This window comes from Cherax quadricarinatus, chromosome 12 (assembly GCF_038502225.1).
Source record: "Cherax quadricarinatus isolate ZL_2023a chromosome 12, ASM3850222v1, whole genome shotgun sequence".
NCBI lineage: Eukaryota > Metazoa > Arthropoda > Malacostraca > Decapoda > Parastacidae > Cherax > Cherax quadricarinatus.
In genome coordinates, this window is record NC_091303.1 from 28258635 (window position 1) to 28274602 (window position 15968).

Genomic DNA, 15968 nt, shown 5'->3' on the forward strand with positions numbered 1-15968 from the left:
CTAGCAACAGAACACAGAGAGTAATGGTAAACAAAGTTAAGTAGGAGACTGCTACAATAAAAAGCTCTGTTCCACAAGTTATAGTACTAGCTCTTCCCCTCCCAATCCAGTTCCTCATGATTATATCAGACAGACAAAGATGTAAACCATAGCATCGTGTCGTCTTTTGCAGACGATACTAGAATCTGTATAACTGTCAGCCAATGAGGACACGATAAATCTCCAAGCGGATATAAACCAAGCTTTCCACAAATTTCAGTTACTCTATTACGGAAACGTGAGGTTATAATATCTAGAACGGAATATACTACAAACTTTAACCACACAATAAAGCAAAAACGTTATGTGAAGGACTTGGGAGTGTTAATGTCAGAGGATCTCACCTTCATGGATCACAACACAGTTACAATCACATCTGCGAGGAAAATTATTGGATGAATAATGAAACTTTCAAAACATGAGATACTATGCCAATGATGATCCTTTTTCTTTTTTTTCTTTTTTTTTTTAGTCACTGTGTTCTCTCTAGGCTGGAATACCGCTGCACACTAACTGCCTCATTCAAAACATGTGAAATCACAGATCTAAGAGAAAATAGAGAGAATCGTCACTGTATGTATAAGTGTCCCTATCACTTCCCAGTTAACCCACAACATAAGTCCAGTCAAGTACTTTAATTACTGGGAATGATTTAAGTCTCTTGACCTGTACTCTCTGGAATGCACGAGAGATATACATCATAATCTACACCTGGAAAATCCTATAGGGACTAGCCCAAGTCTGCACACACAAATCACTCCCTAGGAAAGCAAAAGACTAGCTAGACGGTGCAACATACCCCTAAGGAAAAGCAGGGGCTCAATGAGTACACCAACAGAAAAAAAACAAAAACAAAATAACTGTTTGGGGCCCAAGACTGTTCAACAGCCTCCCACCATGCATAAGGGGAATTACCAATAGACCCCTGGCTGTCTTCAAGAGGGAAAAGTCAGTAATCGATCAGCAGGGCTGTGGTTTGTACGTTGGACTGTGCGGCCAGCACACATGGTCAAGGACTGGGCCGCAAGGGTGATGACCTTCGGAACGACGTCCAGGTAGCAGGCTGGAATCATGGAATAAGAATTTCCCGTACAAAATTATTTGACAAGATATTAATGAAAATGGGTAAGGTAACATAACCTAAAAACGCTATCCCTAGATATACGTCTTTGTTTACATTGGGCCAGGCACGAGACACGTCAGTGTATCCTGGAGAGGGTTTCGGGGGTCAACGCCCCTGCGGCCCGGTCTGTGACCAGGCCTCATGGTGGATCAGGGCCTGATCAACCAGGCTGTTGCCATTGGCCGCACGCAACCCTACATACGAACCACAGCCCGGCTGGTCAGGTACTGACTTTAGGCGCCTGTCCAGTGCCTTCCTAAAGACAGCCTGGAGTCTATTGGGAATCCCCCTTATGTACGCTGGAAGGCAGTTGAACAGTCTTGGGCCCCTGACACTTACTGTGTTGTTTCTTATAGTGCAAGTGGCACCCCTGCTTTTCATTGTGGGGATGTTGCATCGTCTGCCGAGTCTTTTGCTTTCATAGGAAGTGATTTTCGTGTGCAAGTTTGGTACTAATCCCTCTAGGATTTTCCAAGTGTATGTAACCATGTATCTCTCCCACCTGCGTTCTAGGGAGTACAAGTTGAGGTACTTCAAGCGTTCCCAGTAATTGAGGTGTTTTATCGCAGTTGTGTGTGCCGTGAAGATTCTCTGTACATTTTCTAAGTCAGCAATTACACCTGCCCTATGTGCAGCAATATTATAGCCTAGATAGAACAAGCGACCTGAACACTGTCACCATGGGCTTGGCATCCCTAGTTTTGAAGGTTCTCATTATCCATCCTCTCATTTTTCTAGCAGATGCGATTGATACACTGTTATGGTCTTCGAAGGTGAGATCCTCTGACATGATCACTCCCAGGTCTTTTACATTAGTTTTTCGCTCTGTGTGGCTGGAAATTGCTTTATAATCCAATATAGTTTTAATTTCCTCACGTTTTCCATATCGGAGTAATTGAAATTTTCCCATCATTGAACTTCATATTGTTTTCTGCGGCCCATTTAAAGATTTGGTTGATGTCCGCCTGGAATCTTGCAGTGTCTTCAGTGGAGGACACTGTCATGCAAATTCGGGTGTCATCTGCAAAGGAAGACACGGTGTTGTGGGTTACATCCCTTTCTATGTCAGATATGAGGATTAGGAACACGACGAGAGTACTGTGCCTTGTGGAACAGTGCTTTTCACCGTAGCCGCCTCAGATTTTACTGTTTACTGCTATTTGTGTTCTATTTGTTGGGAAATTATAGATCCATCTACCAACTTTTCCTCTTATTCCTTTATCACGCATTTTGTGAGCTATTACACAATGCTCACAGTTGTCAAACGCTTTTGCAAAGTCTGTATATACATCTGCATTTTGTTTGTCTTCTAGAGCACCCAGGACTTTGTCATAGTGGTCCAGTAGCTGGGACAGACAGGAGCGACCTGCTCTTAACCCTGGGTTGTGTAACGATGGGCATCTAAATGGGTGGCGATCTTGCTTTTTAGAACGCTTTCAAAGATTTTTATGATATGGGACGTTAGCGCTATCGGTCTGTAGTTCTTTGCTATTGCTTTACTGCCCCCTTTGTGGAGTGGGGCTATGTCATGTTTTTTAGCAGCTGTGGACGACCCCTGTGTCCATGCTCCCACTCCATAGGATGTTAAAAGCACATGATAGGGGCTTCCTGTAGTTCTTGATGAACACGAAGTTCCACGAGTCTGGCCCTGGGGCAGAGTGCATGGGCATGTCATTTATTGCGTTTTCCAAGTCATTTGGCGTCAGGATAATATCAGATAGGTTCGAGTCTACCAAATTTTCTCTCATAAAAAATTCATTTAGGTCATCGACTCTTAGTCTGGTTAGCGGATCCCTATAAACCGAGTCATATTGGGATTTGAGTAGCTCACTCATTTTTTTGCTGTCATCTGTGTAGGACCCATCTCGTTTAAGTAAGGGCCCAATACTGGATGTTGTTCTCCACTTTGATTTGGCATAAGAAAAGAAATATTTTGGGTTTCTTTCAGTTTCATTTATGTCTTTTAGTTCTTCCCGCGTATCTTGGCTCCTGTAGGATTCCTTAACGTTAGTTCGATGTTTGCTATTTCTCTGACCAGTGTCTCCCAACATGTGTGTAGCACAACCAAAATAAATGTATTTAATGTCCTTATGTCTCCCAAAGTAACAATTAGCACAATAAATAATTACTTATTCCATGCTGTACATAGACTGTGTTGTAAAATAATGACTGAGTTTCACTAAGTAATTCTCCGCAACTATAACCTACATTTGCCGCATTACGTTCTCTGAACGCTAATCACCTGATTTTTATTTCCGAGTTCTATTTATCCATTTCCATCATTTTATTTAAGGTTACCTGGAGGTTATTCTGGAAGCATTTTTTTTTAATCAATGCGTGTTTTGCCTTTTGTCAAGATATTTGGTATATATCGAAATGACATTAGGTAAGAGCACGAACAGAGACATGACTCAGACTTCAAAGACAGCAAATATATCACAGTCAAGAAGTCTGAACAGCTTATTAGCTAAGAGGGCAGACCTGTGACAGATTATGGTTTTCGTACTTTTACATGCTGTCCCGTGGCCAAGTTTTCAAAGCAACTGCCTAATCTGAAGGATCTCAGAGCAATGGTGACCCACGACAAGCAGGCGGCACCTTTTTTTTTTTCAGTGTCGGTATTGTATACCATTTGTGTCAGTGGTGGTTTTATCACTATAAAGTGTAATTGCACCATTGCAATGTCATGTAGTCGGTCAAAATAAAGCTGCCGAGCAAATGAAGTGACTACAAGATACTTAAAATTCTCCTGTAGCAGGGGTCACGTGGTGAGGGTGGTGGTGGCGAGTGGTGGGTGGTGTTATGGTCTACCTACGTGGAAGGTATTCCGGGGATCAACGCCCCCGCGGCCCAGGCCTGATAAACGAGGTTGTTACTGCTGGCCTCACGTAGTCCAACGTACGAACCGGAGCCTGGCTGACCCGGCACCGACTTTAGGGATGTGTCTAGCTCCCTCTTGAAGACAACCAGGGGTCTATTGGTAATCCCCCTTATGGTTGGTGGGAGGCTGTTGAAGTCTTGGGCTCTGGACACTTATTGTGTTTTCTCTTATTGTACTAATGGCGCCCTTACTTTTCAGTGGGGGTGTGTTGCATCGCCTGTCAAGTCTTTTGTTGTCGTAGGGAGTGATTTCTGTGTGCAGATTAGAGACCAGTCACTCAGGATCTTCCAGATGTAGATTATGATGTCTCTCTCGCCTGCGCTCCAGTGAGTACAAGTCAAGTGCTTCCAGGCGTTCCCAGTTCTTAAGGTGTTTGATGGAACTTATACGTGCAGTAAAGGTTCTCTGTACATTCTCTAAATCTGCAATTTCACCTGCCTTGAATGGAAATGTTAATGTAGAGCAGTATTCCAGCCTAGAGAGAACAAGTGATTTAAAAAGGATCATCACTGGCTTAGCATCTCTTATTCTGAATGTTCTCATTATCCATCCTATCGGTTTCCTTGCAGATGTGATAGTGGCACTGTTGTGGTCCTCGAACGTGAGATCTTCCGACATTACTTTTCCGCTCTATTGGGTGATTAGAGTTTGTATTATACTCAGTCCAACCTATTATTTCCTCCAGTTTTCCATAATAGCATAGTTGGAATTTGTCCTCAATGAACATCATATTGTTTTCCGTTGCCCACTGGAAAACTTAGTTTATATCTTGGAGATTTGCCGTGTCCTCAGTGGATGACACACTCATGCAGATCCTAGTATCGTCTGCAAAGAATGATACAGTGCTATGGTTTACATCTTTGTCTATGTCTGATGTGAGAATGAGGAATAGGATAGGGGCGAGTACTGTACCTCGTGGAACAGAGATCTTCACTATGTAGGGCAGCTTCCGATTTAACTCTGTTTACCACTACTCTCTGTGTTCGATTGGCTAGAAAGTTAAAGATCCACCTGCCTACTTTACTTGTCATCCCTTTAGCACGCATTTTGTGTGCTATTACACCACGATAGCACTTGTCAAAGGCTTTTGAAAAGTCTGTTATACTACATCTGCATTATGTTTTCCAGTACATCTAATATAATATAATGGTCCAATAGTTGCAAGAGGCAGGAGCGACCTGCTCTGAAACCATGTTGCCCTAGATTGTACAATTTTTGGGAGTCCAAGTGGTTTGCTATCTTGCTTCTTAGAACTCTTTCAAAGATTTTTATGATGTGGGACGTTAAAGCTATTGGTCTATAGTTCTTAGCTACTGCTTTGCTGCCAACTTTATGGAGTGGGGCTATATCAGTTATTTTCAGTGAGTGTGGAATCTCACCTGTGTCTATGCTCCTTCTCCATAGCATACTTAGGGCCCATGAGAGGGGTTTCTTGCAGTTCTTTATGAACACAGAGTTCCAGGATTCTGGGCCTGGTGCTGAACGCATGGGCATGTTGTCAATGGCTTTCTCAAAGTCTAGTAGAGTTAGGGTTATGTCAGAAATTTGGCATACATTGACAGGGTTTTGAGGCTCATTTATGAAAAAAATATTTGGATTGTCTATCTTTAGACTGATTAGTGGCTCGCTGAACAGTCATATTGAGATTTCAGCATCTCACTCATTTCTTTGTTGTCATCTGTGTAGGATCCGTCTTGTCTGAGCAGGGGCCCTATACTAGATGTGGTTTTTGTCTCGTTTTTGGCATATGAAAAGAAATACTTCGAGTTTCTTTCAATTTCACTAATCACTTTTAGCTCCTCGTCTCTCTTGGATCCTGTATGTCCTTTAACGTAAGCTCAATATTTTCCACTTCCCTGGTTAGTGCTTTCTTCCATGTTTCAGATAATTTAGCGTTCTTGAGGAGTTCAGTGATTCTTCGTCTTCTCCTGTAGAGGTAGCGTCTCTCTCCAGTTTACTTCTTTTTTCTTAGGGTAATATGCCTTGAACATACTTCAGCTACCAGAAAGTTGATCTTTTCAAGGCAATGAATGGTTAGGGTCCATGTTATTTAAGATATCTTCCCAACATGTTTCGTTTAGGACATAGTTTACCAGGTCCCAGTTGATGTTCTTGTTGAAGTTGAATTTGGTGAACGTACCCTCATAACTGTATGCACTTTGCTGATCAGGACCCCTGTGCATGTAAGTCTGGACTTCGATTAGATTGTAATCAGAATTAATTGTTTTTTATATTATGTTTCTTACCAGGTCCTCATTATTTGTGAAAATAAGGTCGTGTTCTCTAGTCTTGTTGGCTGACTTAGGGTGTGTTTATTGCAGAAATTCAGCAACTCATGTATTTGTGACTTTTCATCTGAACTGCTTCGAGGGATTATTTCTGCTACAACATTATTTTCTACAGTCTTCCATTTTGTATGTCTTAGACTGAAGACACCAAGCAGCAAGATGGCTGGGGATGGGGTTGGAAGGTTTTCCAAACAGTAGTCAATTTTCGATAGCTGTTCCTTGAACTGTTGGGAAGTTGCATCTGGTGGCTTATGTACAAGCACAATGACTAAGTTTTAGTTCTGAATTTTTACTGTTACAGCTTCAACTACATCATTTGTAGTGTTCAGTATCTCCATGCAAATGAGTGACTCTTTGATACAGCCCCCCCCCCTTGTTGCCTTTTCCTTCAGTCGCATCTGAAAAAGTTGTGCCCAGGTATCCATTTTTCATTGCTAAAGTAATCTTTTGCGTGGGTCTCTGTGAAGACTGCAAACATTGCATTTGACTCCCCTAGAAGTCAACTGATGAAAGGTATTTTGTTGTTGGTGGATGGCTTAAGGCCCTGAGGTCGTGTTGCATGTATGTTGGGGGGATTGTGTTGTTGGCATCAGTAGTTGAGAGTCTGGAGGGGCCACTGGCTGTGCCTCCAGTCCAACAAGGTTCCAAGGTGAACTATTTTGCTTATTTCTTTCCTTTTTCTATTTTTTTTAGCTTCCTACCACTAAAAAATCACTTGGAGGAGAGTTGTCGCAACTTCTATAACTATGATTTGTGTGGTTGTGGTGGTGGTGGTGGTGGTCTGGTGTTATGATGTGTTGTGGTGTGGCGAGTGTTGTGGTGTGGCGAGTGTTGTGGTGAGAGGTGTTGTGGTGGGTGGTGGTGTTGTGGTGTGGTGAGTAGTGTTGTGGTGGGAGGTGTTGTGGTGGGTGGTAGTGTTGTGGTGGGTGGTAGTGTTGTGGTGGGTGGTGGTGTTGTGGTGGGTGGTGGTGTTGTGGTGGGTGGTGGTGTTGTGGTGGGTGGTGGTGTTGTGGTGGGTGGTGGTGTTGTGGTGGGTGGTGGTGTTGTGGTGGGTGGTGGTGTTGTGGTGGGTGTTGTGGTGGGTGGTGGTGTTGTGGTGGGTGGTGGTGTTGTGGTGGGTGGTGGTGTTGTGGTGGGTGGTGGTGTTGTGGTGGGTGGTGGTGTTGTGGTGGGAGGTGTTGTGGGTGGTAGTGTTGTTGTGGGTGGTAGTGTTGTGGTGGGTGGTAGTGTTGTGGTGGGTGGTAGTGTTGTGGGTGGTAGTGTTGTGGTGGGTGATAGTGTTGTGGGTGGTAGTGTTGTGGTGGGTGGTAGTGTTGTGGTGGGTGGTAGTGTTGTGGTGGGTGGCAGTGTTGTGGTGGGTGGCAGTGTTGTGGTGGGTGGCAGTGTTGTGGTGGGTGGCAGTGTTGTGGTGGGTGGCAGTGTTGTGGTGGGTGGTGGTGTTGTGGTGTGGTGAGTAGTGTTGTGGTGGGAGGTGTTGTGGTGGGAGGTGTTGTGGTGGGTGGTAGTGTTGTGGTGGGTGGTAGTGTTGTGGTGGGTGGCAGTGTTGTGGTGGGTGGCAGTGTTGTGGTGGGTGGTGGTGTTGTGGTGGGTGGTGGTGTTGTGGTGGGTGGTGGTGTTGTGGTGGGTGGTGGTGTTGTGGTGGGTGGTGGTGTTGTGGTGGGTGGTGGTGTTGTGGTGGGTGGCGGTGCTGTGGTGGGTGGTGGTACTGTGGTGGGTAGTGTTGGTTGGCTGGGTGGTGGAGGTTGGGTGTGGTGGTTGTTTGGTTGGTGGGTGGTGGGAGCTGGCTGGGTGGTGGGGGTTGGCTGGGTGGTGGTCGGGGGGTTGGCTGGGTGGTGGTTGGGTGGTGGCGGGGGTTGGGTGGTGGTAGGAGGGTGAGTTGTTAGTTGTAGTGTGGGTAGTTCAACATACTGGTGCAATAAATACCTATAAGTAAAGAGAACAAATTTTCCTAATTTGACACGATTAAGAACAGGGTCAAGCGATTTTCCCTGACAATTAAAATTATAAAGTTGATCCTGCACTAAAACAATGGTATACGAGGCAAGCTACAGTGTAGGTGTACCGTGCACTAAGACAATGGTATACGAGGCAAGCTACAGTGTAGGTGTACCGTGCACTAAGACAACAGTGTAGGTGTACCTATCATGTGGGAGTTCGACACGTGGATTAGGTAAGAAATACTCACGTAGGCTGGTAGTACGTATAATTACAGATAATGTGTGTAACGCCCTTGCAGCCGTACCTATCTCCTTGCTCCCACTCGTAACACTGACTGACTGGCCGCCCAGTACCCATAGAGGGTCTTTGAATAATGTCAGGTCAGCTCAATATGAATAGACAGTGACTCAGGCAGAGACGGTTGGTCGTGAGTCAACTGGCACAGTGGTTACTGGTAACTGGTTACTACTACTGATATACCGTGCACTAAGACAATGGTATACGAGGCAAGCTACAACCAGTGTAGGTGTACCGTGCACTAAGACAATGGTATACGAGGCAAGCTACAATCAGTGTAGGTGTACCGTGCACTAAAACAATGGTATACGAGGCAAGCTACAGTGTAGGTGTACCGTGCACAAAGACAATGGTATACGAGGCAAGCTACAGTGTAGGTGTACCATGAACTAAGACAATGGCATACGAGGCAAGCTACAGTGTAGGTGTACCGTGCACTAAGACAATGGTATACAAGGCAAGCTACAGTGTAGATGTACCGTGCACTAAGACAATGGTATACGAGGCAAGCTACAATCAGTGTAGGTGTACCGTGCACTAAGACAATGATATACGAGGCAAGCTACAATCAGTGTAGGTGTACCGTGCACTAAGACAATGGTATACGAGGCAAGCTACAATCAGTGTAGGTGTACCGTGCACTAAGACAATGGTATACGAGGCAAGCTACAGTGTAGGTGTACCGTGCACTAAGACAATGGTATACGAGGCAAGCTACAATCAGTGTAGGTGTACCGTGCACTAAGACAATGGTATACGAGGCAAGCTACAACCAGTGTAGGTGTACCGTGCACTAAGACGATGGTATACAAGGCAAGCTACGACCAATAGGGGTGTACCGTGCACTACCTCGGGGGTATTCCGAGGATCAGCGCCCCAGCGGCCCGATCCAGGCCTCCCGGTGGGTCAGGGCCTCATCAACCAGGCTGTTACTACTGGCCGCACATAGTCCAATGTAGGAATCACAGCCCGGCTGATCCGGCACCGACTTAGACAATGATATAAGAGAAACTACAACCAGTGTGGGTCTGATAAATTAGACGCAAGTGCAACACTTGGGTATCTTTATTGAGGAAACGTTTCGCCACACAATGGCTTCATCAGTCCATACAAAGGAGAACGGGAAAGAACAGAAAGAGTTTGAGGTAATCAGTCCCTCAGCCTTGAGTCGATGTGGTCAGTCCATCAATCTTGAAAAGAATACAGCATATGTACGAAGAAGTAGCTTATATACCGCAGTCACGAGTTACAGCAGTCGTAGGTGGTATCATACTTGTCTAATGTGGACAAATGTGATACCACCTATGGACTGATGAAGCCACTGTGTGGCGAAACGTTTCCTCAATAAAGATACCCAAGTGTTGCACATGTGTCTAATTTATCAACTTGTCGGTTCTCTGGACCATTCATTTACAATGTGGGTCTGCCTGGAGGTTTTAATAAATGGTTTAGTAAACCGACGAGTTGTTAAATGACACTTAAGTAACATTTGGGTATCTATTTTGGAAAAGTTTCGCCAGCCAGTGGCATCTTCAGGCAAAGGTGAGAGACGAGCGAGGTAAGCAGTGCCTCAGCCTGGAGTAGATGTGTTCAGTCTATCAATTTTGATAAAGTGCAGTATATTCGCGGAGATGGGCTCGTATATGCTGGCGAAAATTATCCAGTATGAAGATACCCAAATGTTTCACAAGTGTCTCATTTATCTAGCTGGAAGTTGTTCTAGGGGTCAACGTCCCAGCGGTCCAGTCCTCGACTAGTCCTTTTAGTGGATCTGGGCTTCATCAACCAGACTGTTACTGTTGGCCGAATGCAATCCAACGTACGAACCACAATCCGGCTGATCGAGCACTGACTTTAGGTATCTGTCCAGTTCCCTCTTGAAAGACAACCGGGGGTTTTATTGTGTTTTCTCTCAGTGTACTCATGCCACCCCTGTTTTCAATGGGCATATGTTACACTGTTTGCAGTCTTTTGTTTTCGTAAGGAATGATCTCTGTGTGCAGATTTGGGACGTCTCTCTACCATTTTTCAGGTGTAGATTATGATGCGTCTTTCATGCCTGCATTCCAGGGAGTACAGATAAAGGGACTTCAAACATTCCTAGTCATTAAGGTGCTTAACAGAACTGATACGTACAGTGAAGGTTCTCTGTACATTCTCTAGATCTGCAATTTTGCCTGCCTTGAATGGGGGCTGATAATATACAACTGTATTCCAGCCTAGAGAGAACAAGTGATTTGTAGGTGTATCATTATTGGCTCGGCATTTCAACGATGATCCTCTTCAAGGATCATCATCGTGTACTAACACTGCACTACCTGGAGTCTACCTGCAGGCGAAATCCAACGTACGAACCACATTGATTGGTATTCGAGGAAAGCTACTAGTGTGAGTGTACCTTGTGCTAAGACTGCACTAAGACAATGGAATAAGAGGAAAGCTACAACCAGTGTGGGTGCACCTTGTGCTAAGACTGTACTAAGACAATGGAATAAGAGGAAAGCTACAACCAGTGTGGGTGTACCTTGTGCTAAGACTGCACTAAGACAATGGAATAAGAGGAAAGCTACAACCAGTGTGGGTGCACCTTGTGCTAAGACTGTACTAAGACAATGGAATAAGAGGAAAGCTACAACCAGTGTGGGTGCACCTTGTGCTAAGACTGTACTAAGACAATGGAATAAGAGGAAAGCTACAACCAGTGTGGGTGTACTGTCTGCCCCTCCCAATCCACCCTCCTCCTCCTCCAACACCCCTCTGTCAATTCCCGACCTACCACTACCCCCACCCTTAACTGCCTTCCTTCACCCCACCACCACCAGCACCCTCAATACCCCTTTCCCTTCCCTGCCCTCACCAGATCCCTTTACTCTCCCCTTCACCACCACTGCCTCTCCCCACCCTCCTCCATCACTACATCCTCCACCACTGCCCTCCACTCCACCACCACTACCTCCTCCACTACTGCCCTCCACTCCACCACCACTACCTCCTCCACCACTGCCCTCCACTCCACCACCACTACCTCCTCCACCACTGCCCTCCACTCCACCACCACTACCTCCTCCACCACTGCCCTCCACTCCACCACCACTATCTCCTCCACCACTGCCGTTCCACTCCACCACCACTACCTCCGCCACCATTACCTCCTCCACCACCAATGTCTCCTCACTCCCTCCTCCACCACCAATGTCTCTCCACTCATCCACCACCAATGCCTCTCCACTGCCACCTCCACCAATGCCTCCCCACTCCCTCCTCCACCACCAATGTCTCCCCACTCCCTCCACCACCAATGTCTCTCCACTCCACCACCAATGTCTCTCCATTCATCCACCACCAATGCCTCTCCACTCATCCACCACCAATGCCTCCTCCACCAATGTCTCCCCACTCCCTCCTCCACCACCAATGTCTCTCCACTCCACCACCAATGCCCCCCACTCCCACTCCCTACACCATTGCCTCCCTACCACCACATCACCTCCATCACTGCACCTCCACCACTACATCACATATTTCAACACTGCAACCCCTCTTCATCCACTAATGCATCCCTACCTCCTCCACTGCATCTCATCCACCACCTCTTCATCCTCACCTCCTTCAACATGCACCTACTCCACCAGTGCATCTCCACCTTCACCACTATCTTCACCTCCACTACTTCATTTCCACGTCCACCACTGCACCGCCGCAGCCACCACCAGCCAGTGGTTTACCCGAAGCCATCAGCATTAGTATTTCTGCAGCAGTGCATGTTTTCCACCTGTGCAGCAGCACTGCTTGTGCAGCAGCACTGCTTGTGCAGCAGCACTGCTTGTGCAGCAGCACTCCTGGCGCAGCACAGCTCCTAGATGGTTGGGGGCGGGACGTCACTTCTGGTGTGTACTCCCCCACACAACTGTTGCCACTGGAGCTAAGATACCAGCGGTGCACACTAGCTGCACCAACAATACTGTAACGACGCTACCACTGTAGTAAGACACTTACCAGAACTTTAGTGAAGCGACGTTCTAACTCCTCTGTGTCCGGCATTGGTAACTTGTCCTTTGTCAATGTTGCTGCTCCTCCACCTGAACACTGAACACCATTATTTCTGCCTTGTGGCTCCCCACCCTTGTCTCCGATACACTTGCTCTCTGCACCACCCATTGTTCAACTCTATGACATCACATTCGCCAAAAATGGAGAGGAACAAACATGAAAAACTTGGTTATACGAAGAGTGAACGAATATCAACATACACACACCATGGTTCAGTGGCAACTGGTGGTGGTGTCTGGGTTGGTAGCTCACACCAGCACACAACCTGCGCACGCACGTACACACACACACACACACACACACACACACACACACACACACACACACACACACACACACACACACACACACACACACACACACACACACACACACACACACACACACACATATATATATATATATATATATATAAGTACACACAAATAGGTGAGTACAAATAGGTGAGTACACACGTACATACACGTATACACACACGTACACACGCACACACACAGGTTAGTACACACCAGCGAAGAGGTTGGGCCAGGAGCTGTGAATCGACCCCTGTAACCATAAATAGGAGAGTATACACACACACACAAACACACACACACACAAACACACACACAAACACACACATACACACACACACACACACACGGACTCGACCCCTGCAACCACAAATAGGTGAGTACAAATAGGTGAGTACAAACACACACACACACACACACACACACACACACACACACAGTAACTGTGACTCGACCCCTTCAACCACATATAGTTGAATACAAGCACGCACGCTCGCGCACGCGCACACACACAGACACACACAAACACACACAAACACACACACACACACACACACACACACACACACACACACACACACACACACACACACACACACACACTGAGTGAGCTAGATACCTCAAAGGCAATGGGGCCAGATAACATCTCTCCATGGGTCCTGAGAGAGGGAGCAGAGGCACTATGTGTACCCTTAACAACAATATTCAATACATCTATCGAAACAGGGAGATTGCCTGAGGCATGGAAGACAGCAAATGTAGTCCCAGTCTTTAAAAAAGGAGACAGACATGAAGCACTAAACTACAGACCAGTGTTACTGACATGTATAGTATGCAAAGTCATGGAGAAGATTTTCAGGAGAAGAGTGGTGGAACACCTAGAAAGGAATGATCTCATCAACAGCAGCCAACATGGTTTCAGGGATGGGAAATCCTGTGTCACAAACCTACTGGAGTTCTATGACATGGTGATAGCAGTAAGACAAGAGAGAGAGGGGTGGGTGGATTGCATTTTCTTGGACTGCAAGAAGGCGTTTGACACAGTTCCACACAAGAGGTTAGTGCAAAAACTGGAGGACGAAGCAGGGATAACAGGGAAGGCACTACAATGGTTCAGGGAATACTTGTCAGGAAGACAGCAGCGAGTCATGGTACGTGGCGAAGTGTCAGAGTGGGCACCTGTGACCAGCGGGGTCCCACAGGGAGTCAGTCCTAGGACCAGTGCTATTTCTGGTATTTGTGAACGACATGACGGAAGGAATAGACTCCGAAGTGTCCCTGTTTGCAGATGACGTGAAGTTGATGAGAAGAATTCATTCGATCGAAGACCAGGCAGAACTACAAAGGGATCTGGACAGGCTGCAGACTTGGACCAGCAATTGGCTCCTGGAGTTCAATCCCATCAAGTGCAAAGTCATGAAGATTGGGGAAGGGCAAGAAGACCGCAGACGGAGTACAGTCTAGGGGGTCAGAGACTACAAACCTCGCTCAAGGAAAAAGATCTTGGGGTGAGTATAACACCAGGCACATCTCCTGAAGCGCACATCAACCAAATAACTGCTGCAGCATATGGGCGCTTAGCAAACCTCAGAACAGCATTCCAACATCTTAATAAGGAATCGTTCAGGACCCTGTACACCGTGTACGTTAGGCCCATATTGGAGTATACGGCACCAGTTTGGAACCCACACCTAGCCAAGCATGTAAAGAAACTAGAGAAAGTGCAAAGGTTTGCAACAAGACTAGTCCCAGAGCTAAGAGATATGTCCTTCGAGGAGAGATGACGACACTGGAGGACAGGAGAGATAGGGGGGACATGATAACGACATACAAAATACTAAGAGGAATTGACAAGGTGGACAAAGACAGGATGTTCCAGAGATGGGACACAGCAACAAGGGGACACAGTTGGAAGTTGAAGACACAGATGAATCACAGGGATGTTAGGCAGTATTTCTTCAGCCACAGAGTAGTCAGGAAGTGGAATAGTTTGGGAAGCGATGTAGTGGAGGCTTGGACTCGACCCCTGCAACCTCAACTAGGTGAGTACACACACACACACACACACACACACACACACACACACACACACACACACACTATGAATCGACCACTGCAACTACGATTAGGTGGCAGCAAAGCAGTAGCTAAGAACTATAGACCAATAGCTTTGACGTCCCACATCATAAAAATCTTTGAAAGAATTCTAAGAAGCAGGACAGCAAACCACTTGGACTCCCAAAAATTGCACAGTCCAGGGCATGATTTCAGAGCAGGTCGCTCTTGCCTCTCGCAACTATTGGACCATTATGATATTATCTTAAATGTACTGGAAAACAAACAATGCAGATGTAGTATACACAGATTTTGCAAAAGCCTTTGACAAGTGCGATCATGGTGTAATAACAGACAAAATGCGTGCTAAAGGGATAACTGGTAAAGTAGGAAGATGGATCTTCAACTTCTTAACCAATCGAACACAAGTAGTGGTAAACAGAATTAAATCGGAGGCTGCCATAGTAAAGAGCTCTGTTCCACAAGGCACAGTACTCGCCTCTATCCTGTTCATCATCCTCATATCAGACATAGACAGAGATGCATACCATAGCACTGTATCATACTTTGCAGACGATACTAGGATCTTCATGAGTGTGTCATCCACTGAGGACACGGCAAATCTCCAAGAAGATATAAACCAAGTTTTCCAATGGGCAACAGAGAACAATATGATGTTCAATGAAGACAAATTCCAACTATGCCGTTATGGAAAACTGGAGGAAATAATAGTTAGGACTGAGTATAATACAAACTCTAATCATACAACAGAGCGGTAATATAATGTGAAGGACCTGGGAGTGGTAATGTCTGAGGATCTCACCTTCAAGGATTACAACAGTGCCACTATCACATCTGCGAGGAAACTGATACGATGGACTATGAGAAAATTCAAGACAAGAGATGCCAAGCCAGTGATGATCCTTTATAAATCACTTGTTCTCTCTAAGATGGAATACTGCTGTACATTAACATCCCCATTCAAGGTAGGTGAAATTGCAGAT

General features: G+C 45.9%; 1 protein-coding gene across 3 annotated transcripts in view; it reads right to left on the reverse strand.

Annotated features, from left to right (window-relative positions):
* Frl (formin-like protein) overlaps positions 1-12835 on the reverse strand; it is a 659403-nt gene extending 646568 nt beyond the window's left edge. For all 3 annotated transcript variants that reach the window (XM_070084297.1, XM_070084296.1, XM_070084295.1), the window contains exon 1: positions 12563-12835. In XM_070084297.1, coding sequence (XP_069940398.1) covers positions 12563-12724 — 162 coding nt within the window. In that variant the 5' untranslated portion in view covers positions 12725-12835. The remainder of the gene's footprint in view (positions 1-12562) is intronic.
* Between the last annotated feature and the right edge of the window lie 3133 nt (positions 12836-15968).